Source organism: Lontra canadensis, unplaced genomic scaffold, assembly GCF_010015895.1.
Source record: "Lontra canadensis isolate GAN:19392208 unplaced genomic scaffold, GSC_riverotter_1.0 scaffold132, whole genome shotgun sequence".
Lineage (NCBI taxonomy): Eukaryota > Metazoa > Chordata > Mammalia > Carnivora > Mustelidae > Lontra > Lontra canadensis.
The window spans coordinates 1226775-1242536 of NW_022631126.1; the positions used below are offsets into that span (position 1 = coordinate 1226775).

General features: G+C 55.9%; 3 protein-coding genes across 5 annotated transcripts; 2 read left to right on the plus strand and 1 right to left on the minus strand.

The window, feature by feature from the left end:
* Window positions 1-10700, plus strand: TBC1D10B (TBC1 domain family member 10B). Its single transcript, XM_032842708.1, has 9 exons — window positions 1-1238; window positions 4378-4477; window positions 4774-4881; window positions 4971-5077; window positions 8062-8176; window positions 8304-8369; window positions 8537-8726; window positions 9069-9223; window positions 9313-10700. Exons 1-9 carry the CDS (start codon window positions 280-282, stop codon window positions 9955-9957), a joined length of 2445 nt encoding a protein of 814 aa, XP_032698599.1. The 5' UTR covers window positions 1-279; the 3' UTR covers window positions 9958-10700.
* Window positions 10701-10814: 114 nt separating this feature from the next.
* Window positions 10815-11999, minus strand: LOC116858122 (sesquipedalian-1-like). The gene is made up of 2 exons (XM_032842712.1): window positions 11702-11999; window positions 10815-11479 (listed from the first exon to the last, which is right to left on the minus strand). The coding sequence occupies exon 2, from the start codon at window positions 11453-11455 to the stop codon at window positions 10838-10840; it is 618 nt and encodes a 205-aa protein (XP_032698603.1). The 5' UTR covers window positions 11456-11479; window positions 11702-11999; the 3' UTR covers window positions 10815-10837.
* A 416-nt stretch (window positions 12000-12415) lies between these two features.
* Window positions 12416-14835, plus strand: CD2BP2 (CD2 cytoplasmic tail binding protein 2). Of its 3 annotated transcripts, none has more exons than XM_032842709.1 (7): window positions 12416-12451; window positions 12993-13096; window positions 13331-13466; window positions 13590-13747; window positions 13861-14302; window positions 14385-14491; window positions 14566-14835. In XM_032842709.1, the coding sequence occupies exons 2-7, from the start codon at window positions 13019-13021 to the stop codon at window positions 14695-14697; spliced, it is 1053 nt and encodes a 350-aa protein (XP_032698600.1). In that variant the 5' UTR covers window positions 12416-12451; window positions 12993-13018; the 3' UTR covers window positions 14698-14835. The 3 variants fall into 3 exon arrangements, with proteins under 3 accessions (XP_032698600.1, XP_032698601.1, XP_032698602.1); XM_032842710.1 differs by lacking the exon at window positions 12416-12451 and adding an exon at window positions 12890-12907; XM_032842711.1 differs by lacking the exon at window positions 12416-12451 and having other exon boundaries at window positions 12935-13096; window positions 14587-14835.
* The last annotated feature ends 927 nt before the right edge of the window (window positions 14836-15762 follow it).

A 15762-nucleotide genomic window follows, 5' to 3' on the forward strand; every position in this document is an offset into this window, starting at 1 on the left:
TCGGCCGCTCGCCTGAAGCAGAAGGGAGGGGGCGGCAGCGAGAGAGCGCAAGGGGTGAGAGGGCGCGAGCTGGACCCCCGCGCCTGGCGCCCCGGGACCCCTGCCACGCCTCCGCGCGCCAGGCGGCGGCCCGCGCGCCGCCCCCGTCCCCGTCCCCGACGCGCGCCGGGCCGCGCCCTTATCCTTCTCCCCTTCCTTGGCGGGCGGCGCGGAGCGGCCTGAGGGGCGGCGCCTTCTGCGGCCGCCCCGGCGAGGGGATGTGAGGGTAGGCCCGCGGCCATGGAGACGGGCCCGGCGCCCCTGGTGGCCCCGCCGCGCCGTCATGGCGCCCCCGCGGCCCCCTCGCCGCCGCCCCGCAGCTCCCGGGCCGGACCCATCGTGGTGGTGGCCCCGGGGCCGCCAGTGACCACGGCCACTTCGGCCCCGGTCACCCTGGTGCCCCCCGGGGAGGCGCGGCCCGCCTGGGCACCGGAGCCCCCTCAGACGTCGGCCCCGGCTCCGGCCCCGGCCTCGGCCTCGACCATCACGAGCAGCACAGTAGTGGTGCTGACGCTGGAGGCCTCACCCGAAGCCGCGAGGGCGCAGTTCTCCCCTGGCTCAGAACCCCCGGTGCCCACGGCGGTGGCAGGAACCGAGATGTCCATGGCTTTGGGCCCGGGGGCTGACTCTCCGAAGACGGAAGAGGCTAGACCCTCCCCCGTTCCTGGACCAGGTACCCCCACCGGGACCCCCACCAGGACCCCTTCCAGAACGGCTCCTGGGGCTCTGATCGCCAAACCCCCGCTTGCCCCCAAGCCGGGAACCACAGTTGCCTCAGGAGGGACTGCGCGGGTTGCAGCAGTGACAGCAGGACAGGTGACAAGTGGACATGGAGCTGCAGCAGCAACATCAGCATCAACTGCACAGGCTCCAGAGGACCCCTCAGGGCCTGGCCCGGGCCCTTCAGGGACGTGTGAGGCTCTGGTAGCTGTCGTGACGGTCACCCCCGCTCCGGAGCCTGCTGAAAACTCTCAGGACCTAGGCTCCACGTCCAGCCTGGGACCGGGCATCTCTGGGCCTCGAGGGCAGGCCCCGGACACTCTGAGCTACTTGGACTCTGTAAGCCTCATGTCTGGGACCTTGGAGTCCTTGGCAGATGATGTGAGCTCCATGGGCTCAGATTCGGAGATAAACGGGCTGGCCCTGCGCAAGACGGACAAATATGGCTTCCTTGGGGGCAGCCAGTATTCGGGCAGTCTGTGAGTACCCAGTGGGCATCCAGTGGGACTGCTTCAGGGAAGCAGAGGTTGGGGAGGAGGAAATGATACACCTTGCCCAGACTCTGTCAGCCCAGCCTCCTCTGAGGCTCCAGGGGAGTGGCTCCAGCAGAGGAGTGAGATAGTCCGTGTTCCCTCTCAAGCCTAGAGCATCCTGAGGTTTTGATGGCACTTGCATGTTAGAGTGTCAGACCAGGTGTCAGGAGTTCTGGGTTGGAGCTGTGCTTTTAGTGTGTCCTGTGCTCTTGAGCTGTTGTCTTCCCTATTTCTGTGCCTCGGTTTCCTTCTCTATAAAGTGAAAGGTTGAATGACACAATACCTAAGGTCGTCCCAGGTCCTTGATGCAAAATTCCAGCTATGGGCCAGATATTCTGGAGAGCTGGCTGGGCAGGGGTTGCGGTAGAGATCTTTGGTCCCTGAGGGGAAAGGAGGGATGCAGGCATCTCCCCTCCCCCATAGCCCTAGGTCTGGTGGGGCGGTATGATGGGGAAGTCGTGGATGGAGGGGAGACCCTGAAGGCAAGCCTCTTCTGCAGAACAGAGAAGGGCAGTCTTATGTTCTTACTTCAGGAAAGGGGTTGGGGGAGGCCTCTTCCCCATTTCCTCATCTCCCCAGCCCGGCTTACTCTTTCCTAGTTCCCTCCAGGGGCCTGAGTCACTCCTGATGTAGGAGTGCGATTGCCTCTGACTTCTTCCTTCCCTCTCTCTGGATCCTTCGCATTGTTCCTGTACCCCTTTCACCTGCTGGTCAGTTCAGCCTCCAGCATCAACTGAGCACCCAGGTGCCAGACCTGTGCTGGGTACTAGGGATAAAATAGTTGTTTCAAGGCACTCATCATCTAGAGGGAGAAGCAAATACTTAAAGAGTTGGTTTTAATATGTGTTAGGTTTAGCCTAGAGATCATCACAGGATTTTATGAGCATCTAGGGAAGGGATCCACTCAGAAGTCCGCTGAGGCTGGTCCGAATGCTGAAGAATGAATAGGATTTAGTTGTGTATGTGCGTGTTGGGGTGGGGGGCACCTGCCTGGGGTTGGGGGAAGCACTTGGGAGGATAATCTAAGCATGTTTTGTAATCCCCAAAATAGAAAATCTTTGAGCACGAACATTCATGGTCTTAGGAAGGCACCGAACTTTGACCTTGGTGTTTTCCCGTGCACAGAGGAGGCATTGTTGTACCCAATTTATAGGTGAAGAAACAGGATGGAAGTAGTTGAGTGAATGACCCCACTCACATCTGGATCTGTGTGATGGGCTTCTTGTCAGTACTATGCTGCCCTAGGGAACTTGGATTGAATTGGATTTTAGTGAGCCCCCCTTGTGTGCTAGGCACCGTGCTGGTTGCTATTTCTATGCTTTGTAATTTTGTCCCTCTAAAATCTATCATCAGGGCACCTGGGTGGCTCAGTCGGTTAAGTGTCTGCCTTCAGCTCGGGTCATGATCCCAGGGTCCTGGGATTGAGTCCCACATCAGGCTCCCTGCTCAGCCAGGAGCCTGCTTCTCCCTCTGCCTGCTGCTCCCCCTGCTTGTGCTCTCTCTCATGCTCTCTCTGTGTCAAATAAATAAAAATCTTTAAAAAAATAAAATAAAATCTATCATCTGTGCTGGAGGAATATACTTCTGAGGCAAGACTGACTGAGGCACATGTTACCCTAAAAATTGTAGTGGCTCCCCACTGGACACGGATAAAGTCCCAAGTGCTTTATTTTGCAGATAGGCTCCTTAGTATCTGGCTTTGCCAGCCTTTCTGGTCTTCTGTCTCACCACTCCTTACCACGTACTTAGTCCTGTGGTCCTGTTGAACAGATGGATTGTAGTCTTTCCCCCTTCCTACTCAGGCTTTCCCACCTGCCAGGAACGCCTTTCTCCCCCTTCTTGCCTTAGTATGTTCTGTTTCGTCCTTCATGGCTTATAACTCGATGTCTCCTCCTCCAGGAAGCCTTTTCTGATATCCATTGTTCCTACTCCAGTCGGTGTCTCTTCTGTGCAATTTTTATCATTGCCTTTCCCATACCACATTGTAATTATCTCCCTTGCAAGCTTGTGACCTTCTTGAGGGCAGGAAAGATATTATCTTATTCTTCTGATCCTTAGCAGAGTTTGGAACTGACTTTTGATGGAAATTAATGAGAGGTGTTTAAGGGGCTCCTAAGACAAAAGAAACTAATATTTAATGAGCCCTTCCATTTACCAGTCCTTTATATAGTTTCTCAATAATCCTCTCATAACTTTGTGATGTAGGTGGTGACATCCCTTTTTTATAGAAGAGGAAGAGACTCAGGTTATCACTTGCCAAGATTACCCAACTTCTAATGGACGGAACTGGGATTTGAGCTCAGGTCTGTCTGGAAACTCAAGCTCTTTCTTCCATTCCACTCACCTCCTGGTGCTGGCTCCTACAAGTAACTGTTTCAAGACTCATGGGGCATCTTGAGTGTGAGGCTGTGACAGAACAGTGGGCAAACTGTGGAGGGAAAACTTCATGTACTTGGGAATCGAGGGTGAGTTCAGGAAGGAGGAGGTAGAGGGGATTGTAGATGGCCAAGGAGATCTCAAGAGTCTGATAGGAGGAAACTCAGTTGCTTCTAAGGAGCAGAGAAATATATTCTGTATTTTATTTTGTGGATAATTATTGTTGTTACTGAACACTTGCTATTTGCTACCTCCTATGACCTCTCCATCTTACAAATGCCAAAATTGAGGCTCAGAATTCAGTGACTTGCCCAAGGCAAGTGTAATGAATGAGTAAGTGAATGAGTGTAAAGCTAGAACTTGGACCCAGGTCTCATGCAAAGTGTGGTTTTTAAATATTCTGTACCCTACCTCCCAAACTGGTATGTGCCATAAGCAGGATTTGAACACACCCAGCATGTATAGAGATCCACCATGAGAGCTCAACCTTTGTATAGAGATTCCTTCCAAAGAGAAGTCTTTTCGGTGTGGTGAGCAAGGCTCTTGGATGGCTAAGTGGCCAGATGTCCTGATGGCTTGGTAGCTCACAAAATGCTTTTGTATCCAGTCTCTCATTTGAAACTGGGGAGGTGGCCTGTTTCGGTTCTGCCAGCAGTCCATGTTTTACACTACTGCTTCTGACCCCTTCCATGCTCCCTTCATCCTGCAGAGAGAGCTCCATTCCTGTAGATGTGGCTCGGCAGCGGGAGCTCAAATGGCTGGAGATGTTCAGTAACTGGGATAAGTGGCTGTCACGGCGTTTCCAGAAGGTTTGGAAGGCTGAGTGGTGGGCAGGCCAATGGGGCAGGTTGGGGAGGGGGCAGGGAGGGCTCATGTGCTCCGGGGAAGCCATGTTGGTTCTTGCTCTCTAGACCACATTGGGAGCAGGTGGTACTTGGGCCTGGGGGGAGGAGCAGCTTTGATGATAGAAGGCCAGGCCAGGTCCAGTGGAGTCCAGCCAATGGGATGTGTGAGGGGTGTGCCAGGAAGCCTGAGGACTGCTGGGGAAAGCCTGGAGGCTCTGCCAGCCCCTGGAGCTGCTGCCCTGCCCGCCGTTCTGTCTTAGGTGAAGCTGCGCTGCCGGAAGGGGATCCCCTCTTCCCTCAGAGCCAAGGCCTGGCAGTACCTGTCCAATAGCAAGGAACTCCTGGAGCAGAACCCTGGCAAGTTTGAGGTGTGTCCAGGGTATGGGGATGTGACATGGTGTGAAGGGTATCATCAGTCCCCCCAGATCCTGAGATCGTCGCTGCTGTCCCACTGCAGGAGCTGGAACGGGCGCCTGGGGACCCTAAGTGGCTGGATGTGATTGAGAAGGACCTGCACCGCCAGTTCCCTTTCCATGAGATGTTTGCTGCTCGAGGGGGGCATGGGTAAGATGGCCTGACCATGTGGGTCAGTCAGCAAACACTGGTAGAGGGCTCCAGGTGGATGCAGGGCTGGGTTGAAAGCGGTTCTTGCTCTCCAGGGCTTGTAGGAGAGTGGTGCTTAATGGGCTGAGTGTCAAGCCATATTGAAGGAAATGTCTTGGGAGGAAGATTCTGACTTGGAATCTTGGGGGACTGCTGGAGGGGGGACAGGAGGGCACAACAACATACCGAAGAGGTTGCATTTGATCTGGGTTTTGAAGGATAGATGGAAGCAGAGCAGGGGGCAGGTTTTTCTTGGCTGGGGGTTTATGTAAGCTCTGTTTGGGATGTGCAATTGGGTAGAGCTGAGGCTGGAGAAGCAGTTTAGGGCCAGGTCACCAAAGGCCCTAAAAAACTTGCCAGGCACTTGTACTTTTGTTGTATATACTAGGCTTCCCTGAGATGTGTGTATATCAGTCATTAGTAATATGCAAGATGGTATTAAGTGGTTCTCAGGTGGACTTTCTTCTTTAGTTGGTTCATCTTTTCGGCAGATACTTAACTCCTGCTATCTGCCAGACCTGGTCTAGCCACAGATGACAGCAGTTAACAAGAGACAAAAACTCCTGCCCTTATGTGGCTTATTACATTTTAGTGGGGATAGACAATACATAAGGAAGCCAAAGAAAAAGTATGTTGCATGTGAAATGGTGGTAAGTATGAAAGAGGAGTTTAAAACAAGAAAGGGGAATAGAGAATGAGAATGGAGATGGAGTTACCAGTGATCGGATCTGTGTTTTAAAAGGATCATTCTGACTGCTGTGCTGAGAATAGACTATAACGAGAGAAGGACAGAAGCAGAGAGACCTGTTAGGAGGCCATTTCTGTAATCCAGGAGTGAGATCATGATAGATAGACCAGAATGGTAGCCGTGGAACTGTGAGGAGAAGTAGTTGGGTTCTGGGTATATTCTGAAGGTAGAGCCAGAAGGATTTGCAGTGGATTGGATGCGGAGTTAAGAGGGAGCAAGCAAGAGCAGGAAGAGCAAGCGAGCGAGAGAGTACAATTAAGGCTGACTCTGAAGGTTTTGCGCCTGAGAAACAAGAAAAATGGAATTGTTATATATTGATGTGGATGGGAAAAATGGGAAAAGAAGTTTGAGGGGTACGTCAGGAGCTCAGTTATGGAATATGAGGCTTGAAATGCTGATTGGATGTCCAGATGGAGATGCCAAGTAAGTTGGATGGATGTCTGCTATATCCAAGTCTGGGACTTGGGGAGAAGTTTAAAGTGAAGGTAAGCTGGAGATTGAGAGTTGTCAGCTTCTAGATGGGACTAAATCTCACCCATAGGACTGGATGAGATCATCAGAGCAGCAAGTGTAAATATAAAAGGAAGCTCAAAGACTGAGCCCTGCAGCTCCAGCATTTTCTGGAATGGGAAAATGAGAACGAACCAACAAGGGAGACTAGAAACAGAAACTGGAGAGGTAGAAGGAAAACCAGGGCAGTGTGATTTCAGAAGCAAATTGAAGAGGGGTTTCAGGTCCAGCGGTTTGAAATCCTGCTGATGAGTCAAGTAAAATCAAGTCTGCAGATTGACCTCGGGTCATTGGTGACCTTGATAAGAGCCGTTTTGTGCGGGGCAGTGGGTTAAAGCCTGACTGGAGAATGGGAGGAGAGAGCTTGATGACAGCGAGTCTGTACCCCAAAGTTTTGCTGAGTAGGTAAGGAGTGAAATGACGTGGTGTTTGGAGGGGGCAGGGGGGTCCAAGAGACATTTTTTTTAAGCAAGAGGAAATAACAGATGTTGGTATGCCAATGGGAATGATCTAATAGGGAGAGAAAATCTGATGGTGCAGGAGAGGTGGGAGCTTGCTGGGGTGATGGCTCGTGTAGGTGAGAGCGGATGGGGTGCAGTGCCCAAGAGAAAAGGTTGTGTTTGGCCAGGATTACAAACATTTCACCCAGAGCCACAGGGGAGAAAACAGGGACACATGCAGATAGGTAGGTGAGTGATGCATGGGAGCTTGTGGGCATTTCGTGTTTATTTGAATAGGTATTAGATAAAATAACTAGTGCATCCAACCTCTCATTTCATGGACGCCATTGCAAAGCGGAGAAAAAATACTAAGTGAAAAATAGCGGGGAGATATGCAAACGAAGCACAAATGAAGATCACACTTCAGTGACTAAATGTTGGGATAGAAGAGGTCATTTTTATGTTTTTCTGGGTAAAAAATAAGGGTTTGTGCTACGGAATGGCTGCGGAGGCTGAAGGAACAGGCACGAATGAAATTCAAGAGGTAGTGCTGAGATTTGGTGATTAGCCACTGGAACTGATGAAGCCCTCTCTTTTCCAATGTGGGGCTGACAGAATGGGATTCCCAGATGCAGTGATGACGCACCTTCAAGAAAGAGGAGCGGGGTCTAGGGCAGAGACTTTATCCTTTTGGTTGCAGAGACAAGAGAAAAGGTCTGAGGCACAGCTGGCTTCCCAGGCCTTCACCAAGAACCAGGGCCCACTGGACACAGTGGTGGGGACCTGATTCAGTCCAGTGAGGCAGATGAGGCAGGCCTTGCCCTGGGAAAGCCCCTGCCCTGGGGTGCTAAAAGCATTCAGACAGTGTGACAGGAGGGCTGATGCTGCAGGCAGTGGAAGCTTCCTGAAGAAGGTGACCTTGAAGGTCTACAGGATGGCGGCAGATGAAGAAGGGAGAGAGAGCACAGCCTGTGCGGGGGAACGGGTAGGGAGCATGTGGGGTGTGAAGGCAGGGTGGGAGGCTGGAGCCTGGAATGCTTTGGTTATGGTCGGAGTCTTTGGCTTCATCTCGATGGGGAGCACTAGGAATGTCAGTGGAGACATGTGGTGGCAAAGCTCTGAGGTTAATCTGGAAGTGGGTCTAGGCAGGGTCTGGAATGGGGCTGGCTAGGGGGAGCAGGCTTAGTTTGGGGCAGAGAGCCCCCAACTCCTGTGATTGCCCTCATCGTCTTCCCCAATACCCACAGGCAGCAGGACCTGTACCGAATCCTGAAGGCCTACACGATCTACCGGCCCGATGAGGGCTACTGCCAGGCCCAGGCCCCTGTGGCTGCCGTGCTGCTCATGCATATGCCCGCGGAGGTCAGCATACCCTGGTCCTGGGAGGGGAGGGCCCGGGAGGACCTGGGCCTGCGGCGGCGATCGGGGAGCACTCTACTCGCTGTTTCTCAGGCCCCATCTCTCCCCCGCTTGCTCTTACCCTCTTCAGCAAGCTTTCTGGTGCCTGGTGCAGATCTGTGACAAGTACCTCCCCGGCTACTACAGCGCAGGGCTGGTGAGTGTGCGAAGGCTGGGGCGCCCCAGGCTGCAGGGAGGTCCTTGTCCTGCCCATTTGTCCCTCCACTCTGCGCCTCTCCCACTGAAGTGAGGATCCCCTCCCAGGGACAGGGCTACCCGGAGGGGGTCCCCGTAAACCCCCCTCATGGCTTCTCCCGCCGGCAGGAGGCCATTCAGCTGGATGGAGAGATCTTTTTCGCGCTGTTACGCCGGGCCTCCCCACTGGCACACCGGCACCTGCGGCGGCAGCGCATCGACCCTGTGCTCTACATGACTGAGTGGTTCATGTGCATCTTCGCCCGCACCCTGCCCTGGGCGTCCGTGCTGCGCGTTTGGGACATGTTCTTCTGTGAAGGTACTTCTGCACCCATTCAGCCCACGGCGGGGCCTGGGGTTTCCACAGTGGCTGCCAGAGAGGGGCGTGCTGCCGGGAGGTATGCGGGGGCCTTGGCTTCCCTGTATGCGGTGTGGGGGCCGGAGAAACTGGGGCCCGGTCTTGGCTCTGCCATCAGCCCGAAGCCTACTCCCTCCCGGGAACCTGAAACCCAAGGCATCTCCTTTGCCTCCGTGGGGCCTCCATTTCCTCATCTGTGAGGACGGCAGTAAGCTGGGCATAGGGCCTGCAGGTCCCTTCTAAATGGGACGGGCTGCGATTCCAGCCCTGATCCCTTGTGCTCTCTTTTTTCCACCCTCCCAGGTGTCAAGATCATCTTCCGGGTGGCCCTGGTGCTGCTGAGGCACACACTGGGCTCAGTGGAGAAGCTGCGCTCCTGCCAGGGCATGTACGAGACCATGGAGCAGCTGCGCAACCTGCCCCAGCAGTGCATGCAGGAGGACTTCCTGGTGCACGAGGTAGGCCACAGCAGCTCAAGGCTTCTGCCTGTCCCCGCCCTCCCCTTCCCCTTCCCCTGCATCCCGCTACCCAGTCCTTCTCGGTCTAGGTGACCACCCTCCCAGTGACGGAAGCACTGATTGAGCGAGAGAACACCGCCCAGCTCAAGAAGTGGCGGGAAACCCGGGGGGAGCTGCAGTATCGGCCCTCTCGGCGACTGCATGGCTCCCGGGCCATCCATGAGGAGCGGCGGCGACAGCAGCCACCCCTGGGCCCCTCTTCCAGCCTTCTTAGCCTCCCTGGCCTCAAGAGCCGAGGTTCCCGGGCAGCTGGGGGGGCCCCCTCTCCACCCCCTCCTGCCCGCCGGGCCAGTGCTGGGCCTGCCCCAGGGCCTGTGGTCACCGCTGAGGGACTGCATCCATCCCTTCCTTCGCCTACCGGCAACAGCACCCCACTGGGTCCCAGCAAGGAGACTCGAAAGCAGGAGAAGGAGCGGCAGAAACAGGAAAAGGAACGTGAGAAGGAGCGGCAGAAACAGGAGAAGGAACGGGAGAGGCAGGAGAAGGAGCGCCAGAAGTGGGAAAAAGAGCAGGAGAAGGAGCAACAGAAGCAGGAGAAGGAACGACAGAAGCAGGAAAAGAAGGCCCAAGGCAGGAAGCTCTCACTTCGTCGAAAGGCAGATGGGCCCCCGGCCCCCCAGGATGGTGGGGACAGGTCCTCGGCATCTGAGGCCCGGCAGGATGCTTACTTCTGACCTCGTCTTGGGGCTGGACTGCATGGCCTCCCTCTTCCTTAGTCAAGAGCAGGCCCGGCCTGGGGCAGCCATGAACAAGTCTGGAGCCCCTCACCTCCAGTTGGGCCCAGCTGGGGTCTCTGTCACTCCTGCCCCAATTCCCTCTGGGGTCCGTCCCAGGTGCAGTCCTGATTGGCCATTTGTCACCTCGGAGGTGACTTGGCAATGGGAATCAGCAGTTTTCAGATTCTTATACCAGTTGCTCCCCTTATCCGTGAGTGGAGCTGGGTTCCTTTTTCCCTTCTTCAGCTCTGCCGGTCTCCCCCTCTTCCTGCCTGGGGGCCAAGGCTCTCCTCGCTCTACTTCTGGACATCTCTGTTGTAATTATGTACAGAGGACCTGGTGGGTCCAGGGTGGGTGTGTTCGCTCTATCTTCTGTCCTTTAGTTCTTCCACAGTGTTCTTGCACTCATTTATTTAAAGGGACATGCGCTGGAACAGGAAATGTCCCCCCTCTCCCCACCTGCCATCCTCCTTGCTCTCTTTCCTCTTCACCCACCTTCCTGTGTATTCTCAGGCTTCTCCTGCTTTGTCTCCACCAGGATCCCCACCTTTCGCCTTGTTTCCCCTCCAGCCCCTATCTGGGGAAGGGGTCTTCCCTTGAACTCCAGGGGGTGGAACCCAATGTTTACATTCTCTTCTGTCTCTGCTCCCACCCTGTGCGGCGCTTTGAGGAATCAGAAAAGAACCTGCTGTTGTACCTGGGCTTGTCTCCTGCTTTGTTATTTGATGATGGGGGGCAGAGTAAGGACCGGACAGGGGGTGGGAAACAGTGGAGTAGGCCAGGATCTGGGTGTCTACTGAAGCAGTTGGCTGGTCTTGGTCCATCTTTCAGTCCCTCATCAACAGCTGTTGAGCTCCGGCTCCTCCTCTGCCTGGGATCTGTTGCTTCCATTGTCACTGGCCTGGGGCCTTCGATGTACCACCTGCAGCACCCGGATCTCCTTCCCAAAGTGCTCGTGCAACTCCTGGAAGCTGGAGGGGGTACTGACGGTGGCTAGGAAGCCACAGCCCTCTGGGGGTGAGCTGGGCTCTTGGCCAGCTGCCTGGCAGAGCTCCCGGTACTGGGCCTCCAGGGTAGGTAGGAGCACCACCAGCTGCCTGCAGCTCGCCCCAGCCAGCGCCCACAGCCAGGCTCCCAGCTCTTCCTGATTTTCTGCTGCCAGCTTGTAGGCCCGCCCACCTGTGCCCTCAACCCTGGGGGTCAGGATGGTAAAGGCATAGGGTTCTGTGGCCCCGAGGAGTGGCTCCACCTGGCAGTTTTCCAAAAGAATGAGGCCCAGGGGTGTGTGGTCCGCTTGGTTCTCCAGGTAGAAGAGGAGGTTTCCCCGGAGGATGAACCAGCGGCGTTGATAGCTGGTATTTCGGGCTCCCTTCTTTAGCAAGATGCCCTCCCGGTCTGGAGCCTGTGTTCTGCATCCACGGAAGAAACTGAGCACGGACTTCTGATGCAGTTTCATGGTAATCCAATCTGAGAGTAAACCCTGGGGGCAGCAGAGAAGAGAGGTGGTCCTAGCCCAATGAGATTTAAGACTCTGTCCTCAAGAGGTAGAGGTCTTGCCCCCACGGCACTGGGACCCACACCTCCCACCTCCAGCTCTGCCCCTTGGGCCAGTTTACAGACTGGGCAGGGGCCGCTGGCCTGGGCCCCTATCTACCTGCAGCTGTGGTTTGAGAGAGGCACTGTTGCCCTTTTCCAGGCCTACCTGAGATCAGGGCACAAGAGACTTCTGGCCTGAATACTGGGCACAGGTAATCACCGTCACCTTTCCGGTGACTTCCCACCGCGGAAGGCAGGAACTAGCCCAGGGGATAGGCGTGGGGTAAATGACTTCCCCTGGGTCCTAAAGAGAGCGGAGTTCCGTAAATGCCCCCAGAGCCATCCGGGGCCTCCTCAGGGAGAAGAGCAAGGCCGAACCTAGGAGTGGGAGTGGACAGAACTGGACCCTGAGAAGAAAGGCAGGATTCCCAAAGAGATGGTGAGGGGCGCAAAGCTCTTGGCCAACCCTGGGGAAGGGTGACTCAACCCTGGAAAGGGAAACAGGCCGAAACCCACTGTCCCATTTTGGTCCTCCAATCATGGTCCTGATCGCCCCTTTAAGCAGAGTGCGCCCCCACTTTCTCCCCAGAGCCTCTAACTGCTGTAGGAGGAAGTCGAAACCGCATCCGGCCATCCCTCTCGTCTGATCAGGGTCTAGGCGTTCATACGTTCCCCGTCCTCGCCATTGTCGCCCCATGCTGCTCACGTCACTCTGGGGAAGGCGGAGCGGTCTTCCCCGCTCAGGGCACACTTCTGCCCGTTTCTCCACGAGTCCTCTGCTCCGGGTGAAGCCACTTCCGGCTTCCTCGGGTGCCTTCGCAGTTCTCTTCCGGGTGATGGCGGCCGGTGCCCCGGACGTATCCCTGGTGAAAGCCTCTTTCTTTTCCTTTCCCTTCCGCCTCCCATGGATACTTAGGTGAGCGCGCGCCGGTGGGGCTCCTCGAATCCCCACAATTCTGCCGCCCCTTTGATTTTGTATGGTTAGCCCCGGGCAGTTGGGGGTTACCCCGCGGAGTTGGGAGTTCGGCGCGGGGCGGAGGGGGGCGGCCCGGATGCCAGGTCCTGGGTCCGCCCGGGCCCCGCGGGCTCTGAGGGAGCTGGAGGTGTAGGAGCGGGTGTCAGCCCGCGGAGCCCCGTCGCACTCAGGACTGCGAGGGTCAGGGATGGGGGGTGCAGGTGGGGGGGAGCCTCTCTCCTTTCGTCAAGGGCGGGGGTTGCCCGTGGGAAGCCCCTCCGCGCGTCCGCCTCTCTGGCCGGTCTCCAGCAACTCTTGGACTAAACCAAGTCCCGGGGGCCTCCGGGCTGCCAACTTCTCTTTCGGTCCCTGATTTTGGGCTCCCTCTTCTTCCAAGCTGGATCTAATGCGTACCAGGTGATAATTTGTTGTGCTGGGGGCCCTTCGGTGGTGAGCAGCCTCTCCCAGTTCCCTTAATCTGCACCCTTTCACCTCGGCTCAGCTTGGGGAAGGCCCCTCTGTGCAGTCATGCCAAAGAGGAAAGTGACCTTCCAAGGCGTCGGAGATGAGGATGATGACGATGAAATCAGTGTTCCCAAGAAGAAGGTGAGGGGGCCAGGCTCCTGCAACGTGGGGAGGAGTGAGGAGAGGGAAAAAGAAACTAGAAGCTAGAAGAGAGGAGGGGACAAAGAACACAGAGAAAAGGCTGGCTTTTCCATTGTTCTCTGGGAAATGGGTTTGGAGAATTTTCAGTTTGAGGCTTTGAAGAAAAACCCACCTAGACTATTTTGGGGAAAGCCAGTAACCTTCCTCTCTCGACTCGCTGGCCCCTCCTCACAGCTGGTGGATCCTGTGACTGGGGCAGGGGGTCCTGGGAGCCGCTTCAAAGACAAGCACTCTTTGGACAGCGATGAGGAGGATGATGACGATGAGGGGCCCAGCAAATATGACATCCTGGCTTCAGAGGATGTGGAGGGTGAGCTAAACCCACCAATTGATGCTGCCGGAGGAACAGATAGGGCTTCAGGGGGTGTGGGGCAGGGAAGGCTTTTTTGTCTTTTTGCTTGCTCAGTGTGGGACGCCTGTGTCTTCGGTGCAGGTCAGGAAGCAGCCACACTCCCCAGTGAGGGAGGTGTGCGGATCACACCCTTCAATCTGCAGGAAGAGATGGAGGAAGGCCACTTTGATGCCGATGGCAACTACTTCCTGAACCGGGATGCTCAGATCCGAGACAGCTGGCTGGACAACATTGACTGGGTGTGGCCCTGGGGTTGACATGGCTGGGGGTCTGGAGGCAGAAAGTGCTGGGCTTAGGCCCTGCTCACGGTTTGTTGGAGATAACACCCCCATCTCCTGTTTTCATATCCTAGGTGAAGATCAGGGAGCGGCCACCTGATCAGCGCCCGCCGTCAGACTCAGAGGAGGAAGACGGCCTGGGCCAGACACCAATGAGCGCCCAGGCTCTCCTGGAGGGCCTTCTGGAGCTGCTGTTGCCAAGAGAGACAGTGGCTGGAGCACTGAGGCGTCTGGGGGCCCGAGGAGCAGGAGGAGGCAAAGGGGGCAGCAAGGGGGCTGGGCGGCCTAGTTCCCCCCAGCGCTTGGATCGGCTCTCTGGGTTGGCTGACCAGATGGTGGCCCGGGGCAACCTTGGTGTATATCAGGAGACAAGGGAACGGTTAGCCATGCGGCTGAAGGGGTTGGGGTCCCGGACTCAGGGACCCCCTGAGCCCACACCCCCACCCTCTCTGGACATGTTTGCTGACGAAGTGGCAGAGGGGGAGCTAGAGACTCCAACTCCTACCCAGAAGGGAGGTAAGATTGGAAGGTGGAGGAGGGGTAATGGGGGCAGGGAGCAGGGCACCTGAGGCTCAGATGGCCCTGCCTGTTATTTTAGAAGCAGAGTTGCCAGGAGATGGTCTGGCGGACGTCATGTGGGAATATAAATGGGAGAACACGGGGGATGCTGAGCTGTACGGACCCTTCACCAGCACCCAGATGCAGGTAAGCCCCTTCCTACTTCCTTCTGCCGCTGCTCCCTCCCCCAGCCCCCGCCACCCGTATCAGGCCTTTCTCAGCTCTGCTCTCTTTTCCTGCAGACCTGGGTGAACGAAGGCTACTTCGCAGATGGTGTTTATTGCCGGAAGCTGGACCCTCCCGGTGGACAGTTCTACAACTCCAAACGCATTGACTTTGACCTCTATACCTGAGCTGGCCAAGGGCCCAGTTTGGTGTCCCCTTCTTTCCTGGACTCTCTGGAGGAGGCCCTAGCTGCCTCAGGCAGTGAGGATTTGGGGGCCACTTTTCAGTCAATTTTCCTTTTCCAATAAAAGCCTTTAGTCGTACATTAGGGCCTTGGCTGTGCTGATGACCAGAAGCCAAGGCCCTTCGCAGCCCCTTTGGACCCGCCTCATGACTGTTTCCTAAGTTCCTTCTTGGGAGTTTCTGGTCACTTGAACCACCTCACCTTTGTTTACCACTCCTGGGGCAGAGTGGACTCTGCTCACCATGGAAAAAATCCCTTTGTTCACATTCTGTTTTCCAGTATTTTCGGAACAGGCTTCCTCTTTTGCTGGTCTTCGGCCTTCGGCTTTTAGAACCCCAGAGTCTGTCTTTGCAGCCAGTATAAGGTAGAGCACCAGAAGTGAAGATTTTAGGCCTCCAAGGGCTAGGACATTTGTCGGGGGTGAGTAGGAAGCCTGGTACACACTGGCCCCCCAGGGGTCTCAAGCTCCTTAGGGGAAGGGCAAACTCAGGGCCACCTGGGCCAACACTTGATCGGACACAAAAAAGACCGGTGCCTCCCTGGAGCTCAGAGCAAAGCAGGGGGCTGGCCCAGACCCACTGGGCTTCTTTCCCAGACCTTTCGTGGCACTTTTGAGGCCCTGAAGCTTCCATTTCCTGGGGTCCCACAAGTGTGCCTGGTGTGGGGCTAGTGCCTTGAGGGAACTGAGCTAACTAGGGGGCTGATACCCTTCAGGAATTGAGATTCCAGGGCGTGGGGTCGGGAGGGAGACAAGCAGGTATAATTGGACCCAACACCCCAGCCTCTCACCAGTGCTGCCTTGTGCCTCTTCTCGCACCAGGTGAGGTTGAACCTTCCCTGTTCATTGGAGTCTTGGGAGAGCTGTAAGATTACTCCTAAGATTACATTCTAAATGAATCGGTCTAGGTAGTGGCTTGGTGGTCGGGGCCTTTGAAAGCTCCCAGGGGATTCCAGTGTGCAGACAGGTGGAGAAGCACCAGACACCCTTGCCTCGGTTCGCCTAGAACAA

What these genes read in the sequence shown, in the direction of transcription:
- TBC1D10B (XM_032842708.1), top strand. Translation starts at nt 280, where the DNA reads ATGGAGACGGGCCCGGCGCCCCTGGTGGCCCCGCCGCGCCGTCATGGC. An exon ending in TCATGCATATGCCCGCGGAG is followed by an intron (nt 8,177 to 8,303) that starts GTCAGCATACCC and finishes TACCCTCTTCAG; the next exon opens with CAAGCTTTCTGGTGCCTGGT. An exon ending in GGACATGTTCTTCTGTGAAG is followed by an intron (nt 8,727 to 9,068) that starts GTACTTCTGCAC and finishes CCACCCTCCCAG; the next exon opens with GTGTCAAGATCATCTTCCGG.
- LOC116858122 (XM_032842712.1), bottom strand. Translation starts at nt 11,455, where the DNA reads ATGAAACTGCATCAGAAGTCCGTGCTCAGTTTCTTCCGTGGATGCAGA.
- CD2BP2 (XM_032842709.1), top strand. Translation starts at nt 13,019, where the DNA reads ATGCCAAAGAGGAAAGTGACCTTCCAAGGCGTCGGAGATGAGGATGAT. An exon ending in GGCTTCAGAGGATGTGGAGG is followed by an intron (nt 13,467 to 13,589) that starts GTGAGCTAAACC and finishes TCTTCGGTGCAG; the next exon opens with GTCAGGAAGCAGCCACACTC. An exon ending in TCACCAGCACCCAGATGCAG is followed by an intron (nt 14,492 to 14,565) that starts GTAAGCCCCTTC and finishes GGCCTTTCTCAG; the next exon opens with CTCTGCTCTCTTTTCCTGCA.